Here is a 27,285-nt window from a genome sequence, read left to right on the forward strand (position 1 = left end):
CCGGCAGCGGGCGGGGCGGGGCAGCGTTCCCCGGGCGACGGGCCGCGCTTCCGGCGGGCGGCGGATGCCGGAGGGGTTGACAGGCGGGCGGGCCGGGCGGTGGCAGCAGCAGCAGCAGCGGCAGCGGCAGCGGCAGGTACGGTCGGGCCGGCCGAGGTGCCCGAGGAGCGCCGGCGGGCCTTCCGTGCAGCGCCGGCGGCAGCGGGGCCCGGGTCGAGTCGCGGGGGCGCTGCCGGGGCGGGGCAGGGGCCCGGCGGCGGGGCTGAGGCCGAGCGGGCGGGCCAGCGCTGGGCCCGGAGCCGCGACCCTCCTGCCCGGGTGTTGCCGAGCCCGGGGGACACTGGACCTGCTCCGTGCGAGGAGGCGGCTGTTCTATGGGAGGCGCCGAGCACGGTCCTCGCTGGTCGCCCCGCGGGAGGCTGCGGGCACGGCGGGAAGAGCCCGTCCGGTAAAGCGCCGCGGGTGTTGCGGTCCCGGCGCCCGAGCGGGGAGAGCGGAGATTGGGAGGCCGCGGAGTTTTAGTCACTTTTCTGGTGTCCGGGCCGGGCCTGAGCGGGCTCAGCTCTGGCTGCTGGCGGGTCCCGTCCCCAGCGGCGGGCGCTGGCCGGCGGCTGCAGAGGTGGTGCGGGGTGGGGGAACCTGCCCTCCCTTGTGGTGCCTTACAGCGGACGCTGCTGAATGTCCCACCGTTATACAGCTGGCATGTACTATGGGGACTTGGGGTTTTCTGGTAACAGTGTAAATAGCAAATCTTTGAGCCTTTTGCTTGAAGCTGGCTTTGGGCGGTCACAGAAGCTCAGTGTAAAAGGAGTTGGAGATTATCAGACTTTTGGTGGAGAGGAGGAGGAGAAGAAGTGCAGCCCCAGTGGGGCTGCGTGTGCCCCGGTTTCCTCACGTGCTCCGCAGGTGGTGGGCGGATCCTGCCCCGTGTTGAGAGCAGCCTCTGAACTTTGTGCTGCAGCTCCTGCAGAGGTTGCTGAGCTCCGTACCTTTGTGCTCAGACCCTGCAGAGCACCACTACGAGGAGGTTAATTGCTATGTGGGATGGCTTTCCAGCAGGCATGAAGGTGGCCTTCAGCAAGGGGTTTGAGATGACTGAGGAAGGGAGGCTGCAGAATTAAAAAGCTGTCAAGATAATGAAGGGCCAAAGAGTTTCCCCAAGCAATAGTGTGTCTGTCCTGTGTTGGTTGGTCACAGTGCTCCAGACAAAGCTGGTCTGGTACTTGACCCATCAATTCTTTCAGGGTAGTACAAGGGTGGTGTTGCTCTCAGTGGCACCATCAGTCTTGATGTGAGGGAAGACTTGGCTTGGACTCTCTCAGTGAGTCTCAGTCCTGGAGCTCATTCATGCAAGTGAGGACTTTGAAGGTCCGCTGCTGAGTAACTTTTTTTTTTTTTCATGATGAGTTTGATATTAAGACTATAGGAAAGTGTAGAGGCTTGACTGATGTTTACAGAAAAGCAGACACTTGTGCAAACAAATAAAACTGGGAGGAGATGGCAGCAGTCAGAAGAATATTATAGTCACCCCAGAACTAGGATTCCTTTGGGTCTGAGTGTTGCTTGTTAATTGGACAGGGAAGAAGAGACCACTTGCCTTTTGTAATTCTTTATTGTGTGTAAGTGCAGGTCCAGGGTGTGGTAGTACATCATGGACATATTTCAATGTTTAAATTTACTTCTGAATTAATAGTACATCTGGAAGAAAAATAGGAAAAGGAAACTGTGGAGTAGGTGCAGCTTAGAAATAAATGCTGAAAAAGTAGTGAAACTGGAAATGCAGAAAAAAAGTAGTCTGAGTGAACAGTGGCTACCAAGACTTCATAGATACAAGTGAACTATCTTCTCTGGCTAAATTCTGATGGGATCTTCTATAAAGAGACTCCAACTCTGAATTTATGTGAAAATTATATTTTAAAGGGCTGAGGTTTCTCTCCTTCAGCAGAACATTCTGTTCTACAGCACATATATGTATTATTAAGGAAGTAAATTTTATTAGTCAGTAAGTGTTTTGGTCAATCAGCGTAAGTGCAGAAAACATACTTGAATGCTTAGAAAAATGGAAGTAGTTGGCTCTTTAGAGCCTGGTAGTGAGCAAATGCTTTTGATGTCAATTGTGATTCTTTAGTTTTTAAATGTTTGACTAGGCTTTTTACTTTTTAAATCTAGATATGTCATTTTTCTGACCTTATGGTTGTCTATGCAGGGTGTATCACTTTGGTTTTGTCATGACATTTGTTTAAAACAAATGGAGTTCTTAAACTGTGTTGTTTCTGGTGCAGTGCTGGTTTTTGACAACCATTTCACCCTTATATTGGTACAGGATGGACTTTCTGTTCAGTGACAGGTCCTGCTTATGTGTCATTTTTGAGTACACAGGGAAAGATCTCACACAGCTGCCCTATCAGGAAGTAAAATGTATATATCCTTTACACTAAGATCTCCAAGTAGTATCTTATACCCTCACTCCAAGTCTCTCCTTCTCATTGCCTGCTAGTTCCTAGGCATTTAGAGGATTATGTTTGTTTAAACTGTTGTAGGGCTACCTGATGTGAGACCTCATGCTTTTGTGTTTTGCACTATTGGGAAAGGGTTGGGGAAAATTCTGCAAAAGTCTTCTAGAGCTCTGTGGGAGCTACAGTCTGATGCACAAGAAGGACCTGAAATCTAAGATCTTCTGCTCTGGATCTTCTGTCCATTAACATTTCTGCTGTAGAACACTAACCTAGAGCCAAGGAATGGAGCTGCCTGCCTGGCTCTGAAAAGCATGTGGAGGTAACTGGAGAGGATGATCTGCCTTTCCAAGGGGTTAGGAAAGTTTTGACAGGAGCACTATCCACCCGGTGCTTTTTCCAGCGTGGAACTGTAAGGATCCTACTAATGACCTCCTTCCTCCACATGGTGCCAGCGTAGGATTAATTTTATGCCCAAAGGGAAACCCCCCAGTGCTCCCTAATAACCAGCTCTTCTGCCCCTCATCAAGCACTGCAAGTTGACTGTGGAGCCAAGTTGTGATCTGTGTAGGGACAAGTGAGGACACTTGGTTTTCTTGCTGGCCCTGTGGCAGTACTGTTACTGCTCTGTGGGAAGATCTGGTCCCTAGGTGCTTCAGGACCTTGCTTTAGGGACACTGTTGCTACTGGGCAGCTGCAAGAAACTCACATGAAAGGCATCTTGGTGGCTGGCAGCAGTTGAACATAGGTCCTCGGTTCCCACCAGGGTGGGAGAGTCCCTGGGCAAGCTGAGGGGCTGCGCTGGGGGACTGTGGGTGCTTCCTCAGTGCAGAGGGCTGGGTTGTGGGGCTGTGGAGCTGCAGCAGGGAAGGCTTTAAGCACGCTGACTCGGTGCCTGGCGTTGCCATAGAAATTGGATCAGCCGCCAGGGGTGGGGAGCCCTTGTGCCTTGGCTCTGCTGCTGCCTGGTTCCAGTGTGAGCTCGCAGTGCAAGGGAACTTGATTTGTCACTTCTTGTCCCTTGGAGGACAGAGGAGGTCAGACAGCTCTTGTGGCCGTCACCAGAGGCCAGGGAGTCATTTCAGTTGAGTCTCTGCATGGCTGCAGCGGTCAGACCCTGTGTGTTTGCTGTTCTGTCTGGGTGATCCGCTGCCCACATCTGTCTTGCTCTTTCATATTTTGGAAAACTTATTTCATTTGTTTAGCAATAGCTCCTAGCCCTTTGGGAGCCCCAGAGAGGTGAAAACTGGTTGTAAACTGGTGAGTAGCAGATAAGGGAGGTCAGGAAGTAAAAAGCAAGGAATGATCCAGAGGGAGGGGACAAACACTGAATATCCAGTTTCCTGTACTCTCAAAATCCATCCCTGAGATTAGTCACGAGTGTTGCCTTGAGCATGAATGTGATGACTTTCAGTGCTCAGTCTCTCACAGTTTTTGTCCTTTGTGATCACTTCCAAGTAACTGTTTCATCATCTTCTCTGTATAAATACACGCATTCATGCTCTTGGAATGAAAGATGCAGAACATCGTTACCCTCCTCCATTCTGCTAAAGGAAGTAACTTTACTGTGAATGTAATCTTTCTACACAAAGGCTTTGTGCCTCCTCAGATCATCTTTGAACTCTTTGCTCTCCTTGTAGTGCAAAATAAGCACAAGCCTGTCTGAGAAACAGCCTTACAGAGAGTCTTGCTGATGCAAAGTGTCATTTTGCTTTGTTGCTGTTCCTCTTGGCTTGCTACCTGTCATCTGTGTGAGCAATCTAGATCTAGGTACTTGTCCTTTCCAGTGTTTCCTTGCTTATTTCCAGAACACTGGTATTAGAGGATACAGCTGTTTCCTAGGGGTTATCCCAAAGAACTGGTACCCTTAGGAGGTGCTGGATGCTGTGCTAGATCAGCCCAGGGTTTGACTTATCTTCTACTCCAGCTGAAAGAAATATTTGCAAGCAATGGCAAACACACTGAGCAGGCTGTTTCTTGGACCCTCTCAGTTCCTTGGTCTCCTGAGTATTATTGCATGCTTGGTGAAAAATACTCATTCTAACAATGTGGCTTTAAGTTAAAGAGATGATTCCTTGCTGCTTGCTGTCATGTAGGAGAAAGCATTTGTTGGGTGATGCTGAAAGATGAGGGTTGTGTGTGTGTGTTGTTCTCCCTGTCTTACTAGCTCAGCCTACAGAATCCTGTTTATGAAGCTGTTCACTTCTGTGTTCAGATCCCAGCACACTGAAGCACCCACTTCAGTGTTGCTGAGCGCTCTAGCATTCCCTTATGGGGAGAAGGGGGGTGGTTCCTGGGAAAGCTTCCAGCACTGGGCCAACAGTGGAAACAGCTGGGCTTTGTGCCAGCCCTTTGGAGGGAGGGGAAGCTCAGAGCTGGTACTGTGAGTGCATCAGGCAGGGACTGGTGTAGCCTGTCGCCTTCCTCAGCGGCTTGCGGCTGCCCCTGTTTCAGGAGAGAAGCTGCTCTGAACAGAGCAGTGGTCAAGCAAGAGACTCACTCAGAGGGTTGGTACAGGCTCCTGATGGCCTTTTGATAGCTGTTGGCACGAAAGGATATGACATATGTCTGACATATGTTGGTGTTTCTGGCTTGGAGGAGGAGGAGGAGTTCCTGCCTATATTAAGGGGGAGGGGAAGTCAGATCTCTGGATAAGTAAAGATAAGGGAGGATTGGGAGAAAATTGGTGAGAAGAGGAAGAGCCTCTATGGTGAGGTAAACTTGTGATCTCTGTGCCTCATGTAGCGATCTCTGCAGTGCTTATTCTAGACGCTGCAAAACACACTGCGGTATTTGGGGACCATGGCTACAGACCCACTCTCGGAGCTTCAGGATGACCTGAACTTGGATGATACCAACCAGTCCCTCAGCCAGCTCAAACTGGCCTCCATAGATGATAAGAACTGGCCGGCAGATGAAGCCCCAGCTTTTCCCAGATCAGGTAAGTATCCTACTTGTTTGGGGTCTGGGTTTTGGCCAAAAAGGAAGTGTTTGTCCTGCAGCATTGTGGTCATATCTGCTTATACAGAGAGCGCCAGCTCCTTTTGAAAGCTTTACAGACACATCAATCTTGCACCACACCCAAGAGAATTAGCCCTGCCTTTGAACAGCACTAAAAAGCTCAGAGCCAGCTGATGTAAATATACTCTTCTCAGTCCTATGGCTGGCTGCACTTTGGTGCTGACACTACAGACATACAGTCTTTGAGTGTCTTCTGTTACGGTCTCTAGCAGGATAGTTTGGCCTTCCTGAGTGGAAGGGTCTTGAACTCCCATGTGGGAAGTGGAGCTGGAGATCTGAGTTGTTATGCTGAAATCCTGTGCTGTGGCCTGCTGCCCGAAGACATCAGGGAAGTTAGCTCAAGGGCATGTAGGATGGCCGTCCATCATGGGATGATGTTAAGATCCTCCTGCTCTAAAAAGCCCTGATGGTGCCCTTGGCACTTGGATTTTGGTCCTTGTGAATGTTTGTGACACATTTGAACAGTCGTTTTTGAGACTGCATACGGTCTGAGGGACACGTATGGGCCTCATAGGTTTGACTGATCTCTTCTGAAGCCATTGCTGCTCTTGCCCACTCAGAATTTCAAAGGTGGGTTTCTGAGGTGGACAGGTGTATACATTAGTCCCTCCTATGTTGAAGAGCCATTTTTTTTCTCATCCTCTCTCGCTATTGTACCCCTCACCAAGGTGTTGCAGATCCCTTCTTCTAATTGCTTGTTCCTTGTGTTTTGTGCAGAGGACTCCAAAGGCTCCCCTGAGCCCGTCACTCACCTGCAGTGGGATGATCCCTACTATGATATTGCCAGGCACCACATCGTGGAAGTAGCAGGTAGTGGACTTTCTGTTTTCTCTTCTGATGTCTTTGCAGCTGGACTGCGGAAGCGTCTTTCTAATGGGGCTGTAGGGGCATCTGCTTTATGCCAGTCCCAAGTGACAATGACAGCTGGCATCATAAAGAGAAGGAGTACCAAATGTCTTCAATGTTTGCAATGTTTTCTGTTGAACTCAGTTAAACTTGCATTTCTTCTTGGCTCTTACTGTCTTGATTATATCATTAGCAGCACTTGGTTGCTTTTACTGAATTGTTTTAGATATAGCCCTTGACTATATCCTGAGCACAAGATGTGTTTTTTGCATGATAGTGCCACAGAAATTACCTAGTTATGCAGTACAGCTGCAAAGTCCTGGGCTGACCGAGCAATTCACAGTAGGTCTGGCAGCTCTCTTATGTCTGGATGGCCAGAGCTTGCCATCCTGCCCAGAAAGAGCATTTACAGAAATCTGAAATGGGGAATAGGCTCATTGCCCACTGCAGGGAAAGACCTGATCATTCAGGATCACAAGCATTTGGATTTTTTTCTATGTAGTTGTCTTATTCATATTGCTTTAATTATAGTAACTCTTGGTGATTTGCTGGTGGGACCTCCAACAGAATGAGTTTTAGGGGCCGTTTTTAGGTTACCGTGGTAAGTCTGAGGGAAGGGTAATCCCAGTTTGTCTTGTGTTCCTTGTTTAAAAAAAAAAGGCACCTCTTCAACCTGTTGTGACTTGATTCACACTTCCTCCTTGATTACCTGTAGCCACCTCCTACCCCTCCTATTGTCATTTCTCCATGCCTTGGTCCCTACCCAACGTGTGAATTTGCAGTGAAGCAGAGGCACAAGCTGGTGTCCTCCTGGTTCAGGCTTGTTCTGCACCAGGGTTTGACCACAGAGGGAAGATTCTCAGGCACTTACCTTGCTAAGAGTCGTCCTGACATCATTATTTTCTGGGTTGTCTTCTAGAATGAGCTTTCTTTCTCCTAACCTCTCATGTTACATCTTCTGGGGAACAAAATTATAATGGCCAACTCAAAACTTTGCCCTTTGTCTCCTGTGTGCCTCTGGCTGCTCAGGTTGACAGGCCAGGTGTTTAGCATTTGGGCCATTATGTCTTGTAGATTTGCCACAAGCGCTTTCATTTGCAAATATGTAATTAACCTTCTTTCCCATGGGGCTGGAATTTCAGGACTGGGATTTGTAGATGTCTGCACCCTGTCTCCCTACTGCTGGAGCTGGGAAGGGACAGATGTGTGTACTCTACCATTTCAGTGATAATAGCTAGAATATTCGGAATGCAAATCGTAGAGGTAACTGGTGTTTCTGGGCTCTGGGAGCTGGTGAGTTAAATGCTACTGTTATTCACTTCAGACAAAGTGCTTAGCGGAGAGATTAGATCAGAGACATTGATAAGACTGGAATGTCAGCCCAAACCAAGGATATATTGGTGTGCTGCTTCTGACGTAAGCACCAGTCTGTCTGCGGGATTTCTTTTCCGAAGTAACATGATATTATTTTTTCCCAGGCTCTCTGAATGCAGTATCACTCCAGTGGAGGTGTGTCTCAGTGGCTGTTGGAATGCAGGCATTTGACACGTTGTCTAGGATAGCAAATGAAGAATTATCTAACTTCCTGAGAGGATTTTGGGGTGGTAATGGCTGACTGGGAGTTGTGCCTGCATTTTTCCCTGTCGTGGTTTAAATCTGTGTTTCCAGTGAGCCCTCTGTCCCTGTCGTGTCTCCGTATAGTGCTGAAGCAGCTCAGAGCAGCTTTTGTTGGCTACTCCTGGCCAGTTTTCACCAGTAGCTGGTTTATCTGAAAGCCCGTGGTGGTCACACACATGGAACATGGTGCAGTGCTCTTCTTGGCATTAGAAGAGCAAGTAGCACAGCTCCAGAGTGTATTTGCTGCCCCATAGTTTTGAGGCTCGCTGGTGTTTCATGTCCTGGAAGCAGGATTTATGAAGTTGATGAAAAGGACCTGAGTTGTAATCTGGGCTCTGGGGTGAAGCTGTTTGTTCAGTTTTCTTGGTCAATAATTAATAACGTTAACTGTTTGGTGAATCAGACAGAGTAATGTTCTCTGGGCTCTTGTTGGAGGCAAACAATCTGGGAAAATCTGGAAAAATCCTATTAGAAGTAGTCTGGAGAAACAAAATCTCATGGTAGGATTAGTATGAAACTGTTCGGATCTGGCTGTACTAAGAAGTTGGATTTGTTAGCACCTCCAGGTGCAATGAAGTGGCCATGCTGAGCCTGAAACGATGTAGCTCCACCCTAGTTCTGTGCAAATATTAGCAAATGGCAGCAGATCAAGGGTAGTTTTACCCATTCTGCTGATATATGAGCTTTCTCTTCTGTGTCTTTCCCTGTTCTGCACTTCAGAGCAGAAAGCAGATGGGTAACTGTTCCTGCCTTCCCTGAAATATATTCTGGGATGATGATGCTATTTTGAGACAAAAGCAGAATGCTGGTTCCCATCGTTGGGCTGAACTCCATGATCCCAGGGTTATTCTGTGTGGTCAGAAAAGTGCTTCTTTGGGGATGGATGCAGTATTACAAGCCTGGTTTTGATGACAAAAAATGCACTCATTTTCTAGCTGGCCTTAATTTCTAATTCAGTTCAAGGCTGAATTTGAATATCCTGGCTATCTGGCTTGAAGAGGGAAAATAACATTGGAAAACATTTTGCAGAATTTTCTAGAACAATAAGAATTTTGGGTTTGTTTTTCACCCTAAAATAGTGCAACAGTTTCCTGGAGACTCTCCTTTGTGCCCTGTGCTCCTGTCTCTTCTGGGGACTGGGACCTTCCTGCAGAGGCCGTCCGTGGGGACAGAGCAGACGTGTCACTGCTGTCCCAAGCAGTGGTATGCCGCAGGAAGACAGCAGCAAAAGTCATCCAGGCCACCTGGATGAGGGAGTACTGTGGCATTGTTACAAATCAAAATATTTTAGTTTTGGGAAACTCATTGCTTTTCTGAAGAGATGATACTCTTACTGTTCTTTCAGACCTGCCTTAAGGTGTGTGTTTCTGGAGTGTTTTATGCAGGTTCTGGAGAAGTCTCTATGCAGTTGTGCTCTTCTTGACTCTGAGTTCCTCTTTTTTCTGGGTATTATAGTGGAGAAATTCGTCTTTACACGTGGCTAGAAGTTGGAGCAGAGGTGGCTCGATTTCACTGGACAAACCACTTCTGCAAAATGTGTGTTTTTTCCTTGATCGCATCACATAGTGTTCAGAGGAAATGCCGGCTTCTGGTTGAAGGCTGCTGAGGAACTATCCCAAGTGTCTGTTACGTTTAAGAGTTTCTGTATTGTTCTGCTAATTCTTATTGGTGAAGATGCTGCTTCCATCTCCTTTGGGGTTGAGGCAGACTAGGGTGATGTAATCTTAGCCTTGAATTTCAGCAGAGGCTGTACTGCAGGGATATGGCAGATCGTTGCTAACAACCTGAAGGAGGTGTCTGGAGGTGGCAGTGCCTGCTGGAAACCTGAGGCTGTGTGGGAAGAGTGGGGCATTTGTCAGCTTTCTGGCAGTGTGCTCTTTCCTTGTTCTTCTGCCCAGTCTGAAACACTGGTCTTGCCTTTGTGGTCATAGCAAACCTATAGCTATGAGGTGCATCAGCATTCCCATTTTACACAATAACCAGCTTTCTTCCTTTGGGGATAAGAAAACTGGGGCTTGGCATATGATTGGCGTATGAATTATATGCTGCTATGTAGGCTGGAGGGTGGTGTAGCAGTTATCAGGAGAGTGGCCATCGCTGTTTACTTCAGCTATGTAGTCCGTGCCCAGTGACTCCAAAGCTTTGCTGAAGCTCAGAGCATGTTTCTGCGAGTTTTTGTGGGAAATCTGCGGTCTCACGCTGTTAGTTGCCAGCCTGCAGGGCTGCCCATCCCAGAGATGGTGGGTGCTGGTGTGACCAGCACCTGTAACTGAAGTGGGAAAGTGAGGTGGAGAGACGGGGGCGCGCCTTCTTGCATGTTACGAGGCTGAAACTGCAGTTCCAACAGTGGATCTTTTTTTAATTGTGAACCTGGTACCAAACCTACCTAAAAAGCTTTGTGGATGGCTGTTGGCTGCAGGTGCCAAAGTTGTAGCTAGTGCTGATGATTTGCTGCTGCTGTCAGTGATTGACATGGGGGAGGTAAATCAGTCTTGGAGCACCTGTAGCTGCAGGCAAATGTAGAAGGTGCAGACCAAACTTGTGTTGAAAGTATGTCACAGTGTGTCTTTGGTGGCCAATGGGCTCAGCAAGGGCCTCTAATAACAAGGGTCCTTTTCCCTTCCAGTATGGTACGTTATTATTGGCTCCATTAATACAGGGTGCCTGCATTTCTGCTGCTTTTGGATTTAACTTCTGGCTTTGACTTTTTAAAAAAAAAAATTTTAAATAAAAGTATTTGTATGATATGGAATAATGAGTTGCTTCTGTAGGATTGGGTCCATCCAAAGCCAGCCCAGCTTGTGCACCATGTTTTGACATGCAAGACCAAGGGAATGGAGAGTTTCTAAGGGATTCTAAGGGAAACCAAGGGAAGCAAGAGTTTCTTCCTAAAGCCCTGTACTGCTTGGGCTCCTGTTGCGATATGCCCATGTGTGTCTGTTGAATATATAGCTGTGGGAGTGATGGAAACGGGCTGCGTGTGGCAATAAATGCCTTCATAGACCCCTCCCTGCCCAGAGAAACCTTTTTTTCATTTTTTCTAACTGGAAGTTTCTTTTTTTCATTCAGAGCCTAGTATTTTTTTTTTAAGCTGTGGGTGTGTTGGGGATATAAATTGACCTAATCTTCAGCTTATTAGGGAAATCTAGCTTCTTGCAAAACAGTCTGTCAGGTGTGTTATTCTAACAGTGTGATGCCATTCTCTGTGTGCTTCTGAAGTTGTTCAAAGGACCTTGACATTCAGAATTAGTTGTGTTTAACCCTTTAAAAAGTGGCAATATGGCAGTTGCCATTTTGGTGGTAGGGGCAAGTGTAACAGTAAGGGCCAGAAATTTGACTCTGATTATACAGAATTAGTTGTAAATTCAAGAAAGAGATTTGGGAATCATGGCTTGCTGTTACTGCCTCTAATTGTTAGGTCAGGTTGCTTTGGCGAGGAGTGTGGGGGAAAGGTGAAAGTAGAAGGAGCTTGACTGCTGCAAGACAGCAACTGAATGCATCCCAGTGGCAACCTAGCTAGGCTCTGAGACTTTATACTCAAGATCATTTTCTGGGAAGGGTGTGAAGCTTGGCTTGCTATAACTTTGTTTCTGTTCCTCCAGATCAGGGTGCACTTGATGGGTCCCATCCAGGTAGGTAGATTTTTTTGTGGCACTACCATTTGGTACTGTAGATTGTGATATTCCTTTAGCATGATTGTGGCCTGTAGCTGGACTGTCTCAGGGGAGCCCAAACTTTGCTCAGCCTTAGGCTGCACTGGCAACTTTTCAGGAGTCCAAAGGCTGCACAAAATCATTGTCTGAGGACTGCACCTCTGCCTCAGGCAGAGCAGAATCATCTGAGCCAAATTTGGCGTATGGGCTTTACTTTGGGGCTCTTGGGTGTCAGTGTACATCCTGTTCCTCCTCTGTGATGGTGGTGGCCTGCTTGGACCAGTTCAGTTTGAACTCATATTTACCTCGTTGTCATGTGTGCTTTGGAAGTTCATCCTGGGGTTGCTTCCTATTCCTCCATATGATCTGCTGCTGGGCTCACGTGCTAAGCAGCTGGCGTTTAAGCTGTATTCTCCAGCTGAAGGCAGCCATTGTCTATTTCTTCTCCATTTGGCTGCAGAGATGGCATGTATTGGTAACTTGTTCCTCATTCTAGCCCAAAGCTGTGCTAGACCGCTCTGTGCTTGCTGAGCATTTGTTAATGCTCTCTGGACTTCAGTCCTAAGCCTTAAGAATTTGGCTGCAAGTGCTTTCATACTTCTCAATGTAGATGAAAACTTGTTTTGGTGTGAAATTCTTTCTGCTGTTTCTGAACAGCAGGCCGAGACCTCCTCACGGTCCATGGAAATGGTGATCCTCACTGCTTCATTACGTGGGCTCTTCTTCCCCCATTTGCCAGGTTTTCAGGCATCCTCCCATTTTGAGTTCTTTAATCTGACCCTCTGGTCTATTTTATATTGGTTAGAGCTGTACTCACTTGGTAAGCCTTTATGATTCTGGCAGTGTTTGGATATTGGGAATGTCTAGGTAGAAAATATATTAAAATACTTTGAGCTCCTTACCTTCTTTTCCTGAGAGGCTAAATCCACTTTGGAATTCAACAGGCAACTAAAATCTAACTATACTTAAACACTGCCCGGCTGTGTCATAAGCTTGGCAGGAACCTGAAATTCCATTAGAGAAGGTTTTACTAACACTGGCTCTGATAAACATCCTAAGTTTTGTGAAACTTGTGTATTAATGTTCCAGAATTATGTAGTGGTGTTCTCTCCTTGACCCTGAAGTCTGTTAACTTTGCTGGTTTTATGTATCTGCATTTTCTCACAATCAAAGTACCAGGATATTCCCATTTGAATCTTTCATTGAGGTGGGCCCTCAGCCAAGGGTACCCAATGAAGGTAGGAATGACCAAGGTCCCTGAACTGTAGTTGTGCTGCCAGTAGTAGTGTGTCAGTCTCCAGTCACAGCATCAAGGGTAACAGATAAATTCTTGACCTAGGTATGTCTCCTGCAATGTATCTTCCATGTTGGCTGTACAAATTTGTTTAATAGAGAGTCCTGTCTCAGGACAGTGCTGCTACCTTGGTATGTTCTGATAGGTTTGTATTGCTATAGGTTTCAGTCTGAAACATTAGTGTCAGTATTTAAACTTCAGCCCTTTTAGAAGTATGGTCCTGCACTGATTGGCTTGGAACCACAGCAATTATGTTCATTGCCTCTTGTCTCGGAAGTGCACAGGAAATGCTGCTCTTTGGTGAGAGAAAAAACCGAGCTTGGGCCTTAAAAGCACCGTAACAATGTTGAGGAGAATTAGCATGTCCATCAGTGATACAAGTTAAAATCTCCTTAGATGTCTTGACTGGAGCAGCTTTGCATATTGACTACTGTATTGCTCTTTGTTAAGAAGAACTATATCTGAATTGCATCCCATAGGGAGTTAGTTAGTTTAATTCCAGTGTAGATTGAAAATATTTTTGATGTATCAACTTACAAAGGTATGCACATCTTTGGGATGCTCTGTGAGTACTGATGGTACATAATTGCTGCTTTGTTGGTTGGTTAACTCTTGAGCATTCCTCATCTGGGAGAGGTAGGAGGCAGCCTGAGAAGCTGATTGCTTCATGGTCTATACTTGTGTCCAATGGAAACTTTATCTATTTGCAATTGCAAACAAGGGGTGAAAACCTAGATGCATAAGATTAATATTGCAAGCAGTACAAGGGATGGAGCATCTGGAAAAGATAAAACATGATAAGAATCTGTTTGGTTGGAGGCAGAGAGGCCACCTGCAGACAGTTTCCTCCGACAGCTGGGAATGCATGGAATGGGCTTTAGGTTCTTGTTTATGAATTGAAACAACTGGTTGTTCAGATTTGATGCTGAATTTTGAATTTTGCCATATTGGAGGAACCAGACTGATCTGATGTATGTCAGGTGGAAACAAGATTGGCAGTTGGTTGTTTTGAAAGTGTCTGTGTTGACAGGCTGAACTCAGCGTGATGAAACCAGAGTGAAACCTTGAACTCAGTAATGAGCATGCTGGTTCCTGTGTAGGTCTCCTGCATACATTTGTTCTGATTTGAAAAGCAAAATGGGCCACTCTTTTTTCAGTCATCCAGGTGCTGACTATAGATTATCCTTTAGTGTACTTGGCCCTGGCAATTATCCAGGGGAAACATGCCATCTCCCCTTTGGCAGTGTCATGGATTGTCCGTTTTTTCTCAGACCTTTTCACCAAGGCTATGTAAGAAACAAGATTTTAGACTTTGCATAGGCCCTGCCATGGGCTTTCATGTCATTCCAGAGGAAGGTGTTTCAGCTATGTGGTTTGTGACTTGTCAGGTCTGGAAATCAACACCCAGGAGTCTAAGCTGCGTGTGACCACCCACAACATCACATGAACATGGTGTTGTGCTGCAGTTCTTCACAACCAAGGCCTGGTTGAATCAAGCTTGCAATCTGCTTCTGGCCCTCACACCATCCACTCTGGTGTGAAATGCAGCCTCTCAGTTAACTGAAGACAGCACCTATTCTGACTTTAGCACAGAGCTACGATCTGCAAAGATCTGTAATCTTTCTGACCATTCTCTTTCATCACTACAAAACTCAGCAGATTCTCAGATACTATTGTCTTCTTGCTGCTCTGTGCAGGCAGGACCCTTTGTCTTCCAGGTGGAGACATACGAGTGGCTCAAGACCACTGGAAAGAATCGCTGTGTGCCATATTCCCTGCCCAGGACTTTGTAGCCTGCACCTTTGTTTTATAGACATATTATGTGCATTAGGCTCAGCCCTAAAGCTCATAGCAAGCTACCGAGAAACTCTGGGCTAGGCAGAGAGTGGGCTACCGTGGGATATGCAATGTGATGTTGGTCTTGTGGCCTGGCTGTGACTGTATCTGGTTGGTCCAGATGAGCCTTGCATCAGTTGCTCCTAGTCCTGCATTCCAGGTCATGCGTCCTCTCCCTACTTGCCCCTTACCTCTGCATGTCTATGTCGATGTGATGGCCTCTGCCACCCTTTGCTGGTCTGTACCTAGTGCTGCCTCAGTGTCCCTAGCTTTTGGAGAGGTTCTGGCTTGTGTGCATCAGTAAATTCTGTCTCTCATGTTGTCTGGTCAGTGACTTGAAAATGGGATTTGTAAGGGAAAAGTGTAAATGAAAAAGTAGCAAGAGAATCTATTCTTCTGGCCAGGATGGGGGCAAAAGAGGTTTGATGGCATCTTACTGTCATGGCTGGTGTATGTGAGTTCTCTGGCTGCCATTTGCAGTACCAAGTGGTCATCTGTTACTAACAGGAAAACCTCGGGTTTGCTGTTCCAGGGTTCAGTTTGAGATTTCAGTTGCTGCTTCGCAAGTGTAACTAAGCAGTGGTTAAGGGCCAGAGCCCATGCAAAGGTGAGAAAATGGCTGCATGCTCAGAGTACTGTGAATCAGTGTGGGGAAAAGGATATATTTTAAGAGAAATCGTATATTGCAAGTCTGTCCTACATAACTGGCAAACCTTGCTGCTTTTCTGTGCTGTGGTCTGTGTGAGATGGTTGTGCTGTAAGGGAGGAAGGAGGGTGTTGCTGAGTATAACCTTGGAAGCCCCTTCCACTGCTCCATGCTCGTTCTGTTTGACAAGAAAACATAGCTCTTGGAGCAGGATGACTAGCAAGAAAGATATGAAGACTTTCACCCTCTACACTAAAGAAACCATTTCATTTCCACTCATGCTAAAAAGCAAGTTGTCCTTATGGAAATGGAACGCGTGTTATGTCTGGGAGAGAGCCAGAGTTTACCTCAAACTCTGTATGTTCAAAACTTTTGTGACCTGGTTATTACCTAAATCTCTCAGTTCCCCTGGCATGTCTGCTAAGCTTGTCCGTGCCCATCTGCTTGGGTTTTTTGATGGGGCTGAGATCTCTGCTGGCAGAAGTCCACTGATGAATGAAGACCTGCTTTTGAGAAAAGTTAGCTTGTTGTCTCTGAAGCCTCAAGTGGTGGCTGGGAGTGTCCTCCCCAAGATGAGGGTGCTTTATGGGTTATTTGGCTCCAATGTTATGGGGACCGTTTTCTGCTGGTCTTTTTACACAGAATGCTTTGTTGTGGCGCACTTTGCAGCTCCTTCCAGTTCAGGTTGGAAAAATATCTCTGTGGATGGAAAATCTAGGAAGCAGCAAACACCTTGTCTTGCAGTTCCCCTGGAGAATTCAGCAGCCCTACTTGGTTCATCTGTAGAAGAGGCTTATGGTGATGCTTGCTTCTCATCTCTGGGATGCGGCTGGGACTGCCCCGTTTCTAGGAATTTCTTGGTTTCCAGGCTATGAAATGGCTTTGTTCTGTGTGCAGGACTAAGCTTCAGGTGAAGCAAGAAATAAATACACCAGACCATGAGCAGTTAGTCTGGGACAGTGTGCAGGATGTGGTTGTTGTGCCTGTGAGGGCCAGTTTTCCCTGTGCCTCCCTGGCCACAGGTGCAGAAGGCGCAGTGCCCAAGGCAGCGTTGCAGGATTAATGCTCTGAGGCCTCTGCTCGGTACCTGAGGCCTCTATCCCTGTGTGTCCCAAGGCATCCTGGCTTCCTACCCTTTGTCTTCTTTCAAGGCTGGAGCATGGACTTTGTTCTCCATTTGCATTGTGGGCTTGCCAGGTCCTTGGTGTTCAGGTTTCTGCTTCCATACTAGGCCTGTGGTAACTCTCCTGAAAATCAGGTTAAGCTTTGCTGGCGGCTGTGGCAGTCCAGACTTCTGCCTTGTTATGGTGGTTTCCCATTCTCTGTTTACCCCTTGCTGCCAAGACCACAGTGTTGTCCCTGAACTCCCTGTAATCTCTGGCATTTCATCTGCAGGTGATGACAAATATGGAAGGAAAGTAATTTTGTTCAGTGCCTGCCGGATGCCCCCAAGTCATCAACTGGATCATGTGAAACTGCTGGGGTGAGTAGTGTCTTAAGAGGCTGCTGTTAACTTCTTAAGCTTGACATAATTCCCAGGTGCTGAATTCCTGGGGTCAGATCTATCTGCAGTAGTTTCTTTAGCTGGACATGTCTTCCCAAAGTGCTTACCTCCATTGCTGGCAATACAAATCCTCTGTTACGGCACACAAAAATGAATCCCAAAGGGAGGAAGAGTCTCCCTGTGGCAGAGAATGTAGTGAATTCAGCAGTTGTCTCTTCTCAGGTACCTGAAATTCACACTGGACCAGTACGTGGAGAGTGATTACACACTGGTGTACCTGCACCACGGCCTGACCAGTGAGAACAAGCCATCACTGAGCTGGCTTCGGGATGCATACAGGGAGTTTGATCGCAAGTGAGTAAGGCTAGAGAAGCAGGGATATAACATCCTGTTCTGTAGCCTAACATAGAAGATCTTCCTAAGGCCCCTATGTAGTTTGGTGGTCATAATTTATTTCTGCTGCTTATGGAGGTGAGTTGTTGTTTGTTTAATGCAGGCTGAACCATGGGATAAACAGCTCCTTCTGTAGTTACATACTTTAGGCCACCAGGCAAGCAGCAAAACCAGGACCCAGTGTAAGTGTGTCAGCCTTGTGGTATAATTGTTGCTTTCTGGTGGGGCTGTTCACTGCTTCTCGGTGGATCCTGGAATACAGCAGCACATACCTTCAGGCTGCTGAGTGGCCTGACACAGCTATGAAGCATGGGAGAGTAGAGACCATGGGTGCTGGGGAGTGATGAGCCTCTGTGCAAAAGGAATGGAGCACCTAGGGTGCCTTAATCTTGTGGAAAGGTTGGTAGGTTGGTTCCTCTGCTTAAAGTGAAGCTCATCCTTACTTAGTTTCTCTTGACAGGTACAAAAAGAACATAAAAGCCTTGTATATTGTGCACCCAACCATGTTCATCAAGACCCTGCTGATTCTCTTCAAGCCTCTGATCAGGTAGGAAGCACCATATGAGGTTCACCTGCATCCTCACACTGCACGGGGATAATGGGGCATTATTTGAGGGGCATAAGATGAGCCCAGGCTGCTGAGCCTACCCTGGAGTCTCTCACCCATGCTATCTCCTCCTGTTTCTGAGCTCAGAAATATTTAGACACAAGAAATACTGCTTTGGGAACCTACAGAGTTTGCAGCCATGTGCTGCTCCCTTTTTATCCAGCCAAGTAGAAGTGAAGTGTTGCGTGCTCTGCCAACAACGGAAACGGAAATGAGAGCATCAGTCCAAATTATATTTAATTCACTGTGTTGATGCTGAAATCCTAACTCTGTAAAGTAATTGAAAACAAGACTTTCTTCAGCCTACTGCTGAACTTAGGAAGGAGAAATTCATTGTTTTACGGCTGCTAGGGCTTCTAATGTGACTTGGAAAGTCTTGGCATCTCCTGGAAAAATATATGGATTTAGAGAGCTGTGTGGGCAACATTGCTGCTCAGAAATACCTGCCCCTTTGCCCCACTCATGTCTTTTGCAGAGCCCTGCTCTCCTTGCCTTAAAGAAAGCTGTTCTGATACTGGATTTCTTGATTCCTCACATACCTATTTTGCTCTTGTTTTTCAGCTTTAAGTTTGGAAGAAAGATTTTTTATGTGAACTTCCTTAGTGAGCTGGAGGAGTATGTGAAACTGGAACAGTTGGGGATTCCAAGCCAAGTCCTGAAGTGAGAATGCTGCCTATCTCCCATTTGCTTAGGGCTGTGTGAGAGGGGACTTTTCTGGAGGAATGGCAAGGGGAGAAAGAGCTTGTTCCACTCACGTGGTGTTTTTGGAGGCAGTGGTGACGAATTACCTAAAAGACTATTGTTTCTCTCTATCCTCCTTCCTGCATGTCCATGGACCCAGTTCCCAGTTCTGTCCTTGACTTCAAAATCCTCCTCTGGTGGAGCACAAGTCCTGCCTCTCCCACTGACCCCTCAGGGGCTTTCTCCAAGCTACTGACATTAACACTGACTTGGAGCTTGTGCTGCACATCTGCTGCATCTGGGCACCTGTTTTGCTCACTATGCACAGCTCAGCTTGTCTTTGTGGCTTCCCAAAATTGCCACAATCTCACTCCTACCAGATTGATTCCCTGTTTCTCACACACACGTGCAACTGTCTCATCAGAAGCAGTGCTATCCTGGCCTCCTGCCCATGCTGCCTGTCATCCTCACCTACTCCTGCTCCTGATTCCATACAGATATTCCTTTCTCCCTGCTTTTTTTCTGGCATCCAGATGTATGTTCTTGTTGCCCCTCTGCTTCAGAGCTGCCTGTTTTTGCCTAAGTAGAATCCACTATGCTAGGCTGGAGCTGCTACCAGTGGATGTGCAGTGAGTCACATGTAGTGCTGGGTTCGTGCTCTTTCTGGAAGGTGGAGTCACTTTTTACTAGTTTGTGTTTTGCCACAGATACGATGAATATCTGAGATCCCTGCAGAAACCTTCACAAGTGCCCCAGAAGCCAACACCCCCACGCCCACCGCTGCCAAACCAGCAGTTTGGAGTCTCACTCCAGCAGTGAGTATCTCTGGATTGTGTTGCCTTTGCCCTGACTTACTTGATGTGAGGTCATTGTATTTATAACAAAAGTGGCTGTAGAATTTCTTGCAGTTTGGACTTCTGAGAAAGCTTTAATCGTTCTTCTGAGGAACCCTGTGCTCGTGTCCAGATCCTGACAGACTCAGTTCCACACTCTGATTCCCTGGCTAGATTGTATCTAAGTTAGGATGAGATTGTTTAGGCAGCTAAGGGTCACTTAGGGAGGAGCAAAATAAGGGCCAGGGGGATGGCTTCGTGCCACTAGAAACTTCCTTTAAGCGAAGAAGTCTGTAGGAGGCTGATGGAGGTGTGTATAGGGCTGTGCTAGTTTGATTGAGCAGTGCTGCAGATCTGTTTCTTCATTTTTTTTCCCATATCATAGGTTCTATTTTGAAAGCACTTCTGTTCACCCTTGTACTGATTCCCACCCCCTATTCCTGCATGGTGACACAGGGAAATGCAGACACTGGCAAGGGCTGGTGATACTGGCTAAGTGTTGAAGGTATTTTTAACTTCGAGTGTGATTTTGCCTCTCCAGAGAATGAGGAGGAGCCAGTACTGTGTGGCCATGCAGATCCTCTGAAGCAATCTGGGAACACACTCCCCAGCTTCAACACAACATTCCCAAACATAACCCCATGGTGTTCTGTGCCTGAGTTTGTTAGTGGCCTGAGGGAAGTGAGCAGCTCCATGCGATCAAGTCGTAGACAGTATTGAATGTGAGAGTGGCAGCAAACACCTTGGCACCAGTGGGTCTTCCCTGACAGCCACTGGGTCGAAATATTAATATATTCCATTACAGGAGTGGGGTGAGTAAACTTATCCCATATGTATTTCTCTCACGCGTCAGCTTCTCTCTGGCCTTGCTCCTATGGGGAAGGAAAAAGGAAGCTTAACCTTTTTCACCAGATTCATAGCTAGCAGCCTTGCCTTCTGGGCACCCCTTTGCCCTGGCATCTACAGGCTACAATTTTTGTAGAAGATAGAGAAATATTCCTGTGGTGTAATAATGAGCTCATACTTGCTCCAGTGAATGGCGTAGCATGATGGGTGAAGAGGAGAGAAGGCTGGAATAATTGCTGAAGCAGGGACTTGGATGGCAAGATCCTGTGCTACCACACAGGAGACAGCTTCAAGTCTGAGAGGCTGCGTGCAGGGCAGGGAGGACCAGGCGTTTGTAACCTTTTGTCTCTTCCCGCAGTCTCAGGGAGAAGAGTCCTGATCAGTCTCCTGTTCCTCTGGTGGTCAGAGACACCATTGCTCATTTGCAGGAACACGGTAAGTGTTCAGGAGAAGCTGCAGCCCCTCTTAATTCCATGTCAGTGGCCTATCCTACACCCAAGTTCCCATCCAGAGTGTGGTGAGATAAAGAACAGCAGTCTTGAATGTGTGAAGATCTGAACCAGCTGAGTTAGACTTCAAGAGGGATTGTGCGTGGCGTAGGAGACCTCTTTCTTCCAGTTGTCCACACTCCCACTTGTATAAGTAGCAAAGTACTCCTTGCATCCTTTGCCTGGTGGCAGAAGCAGAAAGAATTGTACTCTAAAAAAGGGTCTTGTTGACATCTGTCTGAATGCCCCACAGCATGGATTTCTGAGTGTTAAGACCAGCATTTTTAGAGACTCTCACATGGCTGTTCTTTTTTTTTCTCACCTGTTCTCACTTCACAGCTCTTTCTACAGAGGGGATTTTCCGGAGATCAGCAAATACACAGGTTGTCAGGGAAGTCCAGCAAAAATACAACATGGGTAAGTGCCCAGCAGAGCCCCTCTCATTCTTGAACTACTACTGTCCCACTGGAACTGGGTTGGAACTAGTCCATCACACCTCCTGTGCTTCTCTGATATACCTCTAGGTGAGGCCTCATCAGGGTATGACGTGTGTTGCAAGGGAAAAGCATATTCTTTCCCACTTACATTCCCCTTGCTGCGCTTTTTCTTTCTGAAAACTTCCCTGTTCCACACGGTAGGAGATACCATTTAGCCTTGTTATACTGGAGGGACTGGAGATGACCAGGAAGAAACTGGGTCACCTGTTTCATGTGATGACTTCTAAAGATGTAGTGCTGGATTCAGCAGTGTTTTGCATATACTTCTGGGACACATTTTTCCACTCTGCTAGAAGATGGGGTGCTTCAGTACCCTCTCTGTGTTCTTTAAAATACTGCTTCTCTTCTTCTGGGCTCTGACCACCATGTCCCATTCTTTGTCTGGAGGGGGTCCTGCTTTGGCTAGTGAGCACTGAGGCTTTGCTCTGTGTACTTTCTTAGGTGTGCCTGTGGATTTCCAGCAGTATGAAGATGTCCACCTCCCTGCTGTGATTCTCAAGACCTTCTTGAGGGAGCTACCTGAGCCCCTCCTCACTTTTGGCCTCTACAGCCACGTTGTCAGCTTCCAGAGTGAGTTGTAACAAGAGTGTGCTTCTCCCTGAATGTTGCGCTGGCCAAGGGCTAAAATACCTTCTGAGGGGACAGTCCTGCATGGGATACCCTGTGACTGCAAACAGGGATTTCATCAGGGTGGGTGCTGAGGATTCCTCATGGACTTGCTTGTCCTGTCTCTCTTGATTTTTAGGTGTGGAGGAGGTGAATCGTGTGAATGTTGTTCGTAAAGCACTCCAGACTCTGCCAGAAGAAAACTACGAAGTGCTCCATTTACTGACAGCCTTTCTGGTGCAGGTGAGCTGCTCCAAACGTGGGCAGTCGTATTCTAGTTCAGTTGCCAGTGCCTTGCATCAGCTTTTTGACTCCCTGCTCCCCCTTCTTCTTTAAGAGGAAACGAGTCTCAAGCCAGGAAACGGCCTTTCTTTACCTTATGTTCTCGTTATACAGAGATCAAGAATGATCATGGTGAACTAGCCTAAGCAGTTGCTTCTCATAATGCTGAGAGGTACAGATGGGCATTAAGCCCATGTGGTCTGTACCAGGGAGTCTGAAAGCTCCACAGGGAGCTGCAAAATATCCAAGTAGGTTGGACTAGAAGACAGGTCTCAGATCTGTTCCACAGAACTTTCTGCTGCCAGATAAGCCACTGCAAGGCTATTCTAGCACAAGGGGGGAACATTTTGCTTTGAATGCTGATCAGGACTGTGGAGATATTGGCTGAGGGTGCTCTCAGTCCTATTGTTATGATATGGCCCGGTGGTTAAGCCATAGTGGCAAATGGCAAGATATTGCTTCTCAACTCCTGAATGCTGGATGTCATTTGTGTTTCTCTTAGATGTCTTCTGGCACTGGACTTTCAGCCTTTTTCTTCCCATTTGCCCTTGGGAGTCTCTCAACTCTGGCTTTAGGGAGGGTAGGGGGCAGCTGCGCTGTTGTTCTGTAGGATTCACAGTGGTCTCTTTCCTTCCCACATAGGTCTCTGCTCACAGTGACAGAAACAAGATGACAAACACCAACCTGGCAGTTGTGTTTGGCCCAAATCTGCTGTGGGCCAAAGACGTAGCCATCACCCTAAAAGCCATCAACCCCATCAATACTTTTACCAAGTTCCTGCTGGACCACCAGAAGGAGCTCTTTGAGGATGTGGAGGCCTGAACTCTGGCCAGCCCACACCAGCACACTGTGCCCACCTTCCCACCTTCTTTCCCACCTTGTCTTGGAGCTGTGACCAAGCTGTCTCCAGTGCAAAGGGACCATTGATCCTCTGGGTGATGAGCAGAGTGAGGGCTGTGGAGATGGTGGAGAAAGTGTGTAAGTGAGCAGGAGACCTGCTGCTCCGGATGGGGAGGGGAGCTGGTCTCCCAGCTGCTGGGAGTGGAGTCCTAACCCACCTGCCAGTCTGTGCAGCTCCTCCAGGGCTCATCACCAGCCTGCTCCCCTGTCAGATGACCTGCCTTCCTTTCCTCCTTCCTTCACATGCAGTTTTTCTGCCCTCCTGGTCCCTTCCTCAGCAAAGATCTTTCTCATTTAAGCTCCCAGTAGCCCCAGCTCACCCCTCTTGCCTCAGCTGGGCTGTCTGGGCTCAGGCAGGCTTGCTGGGTTTTGCAGCAGAGATGTTTTTGCTGCAAGTGCCACCTCTCAGCACTGAATGTGCATCCTGCCTTTCCCCAGAGGCGCCTGAAGCAGGGAAGGGAGCCAGGCAGCCCTGTGCTTCAGGTAGCAGCATGTCCTGCACTTGCAAACACCACTGCAGACCCGGTGCAATGGGCAGGCAGGTGAAGGACAGGCTCACAGCACGTAGGCTGTGTTACCTGTCAGACTCCAAGGAAGCTGAATTTAGCCCAAACCCCTCTGGGGTTGCCCACTGCAGGTTGTGTTGTGTTTGCTGGGGTGCAGCAGGTGAGGTGCTTCCTGTAGTTACCCAGTTCAGGGACATTTGTCCGTCCAGCAGCATTTCCAGCCTGGCTGGGGAGGTTCATGCCAGACCTTGAGGTGGTGGGGGACTGACTGGGGCCCTTTGACAGCAGAATGGTGAGGAGTGAGTGCCCTGGTAGCACTGACCTGCCAAACACCGAGGATCACTGTCTTTCCCTGTGGCAGCAGCATGAGGCCTCTTCTCCTCTGTCAGGCTTGCATATGTTACACAGGCTGCCTTGGCTTATTGTCTTTTTGAGCAGAACTTTCCCCAGCACAGTGTAACAGAGAGCATGGCCTTGAGGGGAGGTCTAGAGACTGGGGCTAACCCTCACCCTGGCGCGCACCATGCCTGGATTACAAATTTCTGCCCAGGTGCTGAGCGCTCGTGCCAAAGCTGTGAAGGAACAGCTATTCCATGCCAAGGGCCTTTGCCCTGTCTCCTCCTGGGTTCATGCCTACCTTCTATCCTACCATAGAAGCCAGGTTAGATGCATCCTGTATGGCCTGGGCATGGCTGGAGAGATGGGGTTGTTGGCCAGGCAGGCTCAGAGTGGGGTGGGCCTGGCACCTTGCCAGAGCAGCTGCAGTACTGTTAGGGCAACACTTGGGTTTGGGTTGCAGATTTCCTGTTACCTGAGCTAAAAGTGATCCCTCTTTCTGGCCTGGGCCTGGCAGGGTGTTAGTAGGGAGCTGCTAGCCTTACATCACCGCTGTGTTATTATATATCTTTGTATCTTGTGCTCTGCGTGCCTGGGCTGGACCTTGCTGCCGTATCTGGCCACAGGGACAAATTTTTTGGACCAAGCAGAACTAGTTTTTTAAAAGCTACTGGATGCTAAATAGAATTTGCTTTTTCATAATGTATTAGCCTCTCTTTAAACGCTGACCAAAGGTTGGTGCCCCAGTTGTAATCAAAGTATGTGACATCTGTTGCAGGAATTATGGAAACTGCTCTTTTTGCTGAGCTGTGGAATGGGGATGGGTGTGAACACAGGCAGTGCTGTGGTGCAGCACAGGTCCAGCCACGTGGCTCAGAGGAGGTACACTAACGTGTGGGTGGGACCAGTGAGCAAGAAACCAAGCGTTGCGAAAGCTGGAGCAAGAGATGTTCTAGGAAGGGGCTGGGTATGATCCCTTCTAGATACTGGGCGACTTTGCCCCATGTAGTCTACAAGGCTGCTTAGTCTCCCTCTTCCAAGAGCAGGAGTCTTCCCTGTTTGGCCAGGATATGAATTGTTTCAGCCTCAATGATTCACAGCAGTAAGCAAATAAATACTTTGGAGATAGAGACACACAGCTCCTAATCCACCTGTGATCTCTGCTAGAGTAAGTGAGCAGGGCTGATGTGCTGTGGAGGAGTAATCTGGGATGGACAGTGTGGGGAGAGGTGTACTTGCCTCAGTGTTTGAGGCAAGGTGCTCTGGACAGCCTGGGAGGAGCGTGGATGCTGAGGGAGCCCAGGGCAGCCCCTCTTTCCCTGCAGGCACCCTGCTCTGTGCAGGCTTCAGAATGGGGAGGACTTGGTGCTCTGCCTATTCCTGCAGGTAACACCAGCCTTGCTTACAACCCGCTAGAGGGACGGCAAACCCAGGTAACTTCTCCTGGGACAAACAAGCTCCAGGTTGGCAGCTTGGAATGGGAAGTGCCTGTATGCAGGGGCAGCAAGGACCATTCCCTGCCTGGTGGCGAGAGGAGTGGTGCTGTGGAGGCTCAGCTTCTCTCCAGGGGGAGAGCAGGGGTTGCTGCAAATGTCCCAGCTCTGGCTGGACTTCAGTGGGTGCTTTTTTTTTTTTTAATTATTTTTCTTTTTTTAGTGAATTCTTGAAATAGTGTTTCCTTTTTTAGCAAAATAGAGACTGGTGCATCCCCTGCAGGCAGGGATAAAAGCCTGCTCCCATTCAGTGCCTGCAGGGAACAGATTTGAAGGGTGTTCAGGAAGCTGCTACTGCTCATGGTGGGAAAAAGTGCATGAAAATCCTGGAAAGGACGCAGTGTAATTATCCCCTTTCCCCTGCTGTTCCTCATGCTGGAGCTGCTGGGGGGCCCTGGGTTGCTTTTGCTTCTGCAGTCTCCTCTCCTGAATGCCTTGTACTGTAATATCCCTCCTGGGATGTAAGCAAGGAAGGGGCTGGGGCCAGCCTGCAGCCTCTGCTTGGTGGGTGCCCAGGGGCTTAAATCCCCTCCTCACCTGGTCAGCCCCCTCACATGGGCAGCACACTGGCTGGACCGGGTTTCTCTGCCAGGTACAGGTGGGGGCAGGATCTGATTAGGGTGCTGGTCTTTGTTGATTTTCTCCTTGCTGTAGAGCTGCCCAAGGGTCTCTTCCCTGGCTCGTCTTTTAGGTTGGCTATTAGTCACTTCTTCCTGTTGGGGGAACCTGTGCCACTTTGACCCTCTGCTTTTTAGCACCTGGACCATTCCCCTCTGCTGAGCCTCCTGCTGTCTTGATGACCTCTGACCACTCCCTGCTCCCTGGCCCAAGCTCTGTACTGACACCAAGAGCTTTTGGGTGGTGCAGGGGGTGCTGGGGCCATCTGGATGCCTTGTTGCCATATTTGCTGATTTGAGAGAGAGCTGAGGGCCAGTTTGGTCCCTGTTTCCTCTTTTGTGCACAGGGGCTCCTGTGCAAAATGTTTGGCTTTGCTTTTGTTGCTGGTGTTCCCTGCCTTTTCTGTTGATGTTCATCAGATGCAGGGCTGGGGTTTTTATGGTTCATATTGTTAATGTCCTTCTTATATGCACCAATCTTTTATTTCACAGTTTGCACTTTTTGTATTTCAATAAAAATCAAAATGTAATCCCAGATCCAGGTGTGTGTCAAGTGGCAGCAGCTGTGGCACTTCTACAAGAAACAGAAGTAAGGCTGGCTATGCTGCCAGCTACAACCAAAAGAGAGGGAGGAAAATGAGTATGAAATACCTCCAATGCGAGTAACTCCGCAAAGAAGTACTGGTTTGCAGGAGCCTCAGGCTGGAAACAGAACTCAAACAAAAATGCAGTATTGCAAGTTTGGCATTTCCCTGAACAGAGCTGGGCTCCCATGTTGCAGTGTCCCTGTCATGATGAGCAGCTGGCCTGGGATTCCCCTTTCCCAGAGGCTGCACGGGTTGTGGGATCACCAGGTGCCAGGTGGAAGCCACCTGTGGGCTTCTCAGGTAGGATGAGGGGGCTGAGTATATCCTCCAGCCAGGGGGTATGTGCAGCAGAGACCTGCACCTTCTCATCTAAACCTGAGAATAGTTTTCTGGTGAGGACGACGACACTCCACCCCTTGATCCACACACAGTTTGCTACACTTGCGTTTCTCAAACTGAGTGCTGTTTTTCAGTTTTTTACTAACAAGCCATCCTCTTAAGGGCTTCCCATTGTTGCCAATTCTCCTTCCATGTGTTTACATTATTGAGGGTGACTTGTGACAAGCTGTCAACCATATACCAGAAGGCAGAGGTATTTTTGGCATCTGTTCACAGGTAATACTTCGCATATGGTCCTTGTAGCCTGCTGTAACTTGCTGGATGCTACTACAGTTCTGGCGTTATTTCTCCGTGGCTTTTTCATGTGGATGGTGCTTTTGGATACGGTCTATGACTTTCCCATT

General features: G+C 48.0%; 1 protein-coding gene across 3 annotated transcripts; it reads left to right on the plus strand.

Moving 5' to 3' along the window:
* The first annotated feature begins 63 nt into the window (after positions 1 to 63).
* ARHGAP1 (Rho GTPase activating protein 1) lies at positions 64 to 26,490 on the plus strand. 3 transcript variants are annotated; one of them, XM_065838494.2, is made up of 13 exons: positions 64 to 126; positions 5,207 to 5,394; positions 6,192 to 6,284; positions 16,762 to 16,849; positions 17,093 to 17,224; positions 17,724 to 17,810; positions 18,432 to 18,530; positions 19,259 to 19,366; positions 20,589 to 20,665; positions 21,058 to 21,135; positions 21,657 to 21,785; positions 21,961 to 22,064; positions 22,746 to 26,490. In XM_065838494.2, the coding sequence occupies exons 2-13, from the start codon at positions 5,256 to 5,258 to the stop codon at positions 22,923 to 22,925; spliced, it is 1,314 nt and encodes a 437-aa protein (XP_065694566.1). In that variant the 5' UTR covers positions 64 to 126; positions 5,207 to 5,255; the 3' UTR covers positions 22,926 to 26,490. The 3 variants fall into 3 exon arrangements, with proteins under 3 accessions (XP_065694566.1, XP_065694567.1, XP_065694565.1); XM_065838495.2 differs by lacking the exon at positions 64 to 126 and adding an exon at positions 344 to 448 and having other exon boundaries at positions 5,211 to 5,394; XM_065838493.2 differs by lacking the exon at positions 64 to 126 and adding an exon at positions 4,834 to 4,960 and having other exon boundaries at positions 5,211 to 5,394.
* Positions 26,491 to 27,285: the final 795 nt, after the last annotated feature.

This window comes from Patagioenas fasciata, chromosome 5 (genome assembly GCF_037038585.1).
Source record: "Patagioenas fasciata isolate bPatFas1 chromosome 5, bPatFas1.hap1, whole genome shotgun sequence".
Classification (NCBI taxonomy): Eukaryota; Metazoa; Chordata; class Aves; order Columbiformes; family Columbidae; genus Patagioenas; species Patagioenas fasciata.

Coding starts and splice junctions, on each gene's coding strand:
- ARHGAP1 (XM_065838494.2), top strand. CDS start 5,256: ATGGCTACAGACCCACTCTCGGAGCTTCAGGATGACCTGAACTTGGAT. Junction 21,136..21,656: donor CCAGCAAAAATACAACATGG/GTAAGTGCCCAG, acceptor GTACTTTCTTAG/GTGTGCCTGTGGATTTCCAG. Junction 21,786..21,960: donor CCACGTTGTCAGCTTCCAGA/GTGAGTTGTAAC, acceptor CTTGATTTTTAG/GTGTGGAGGAGGTGAATCGT.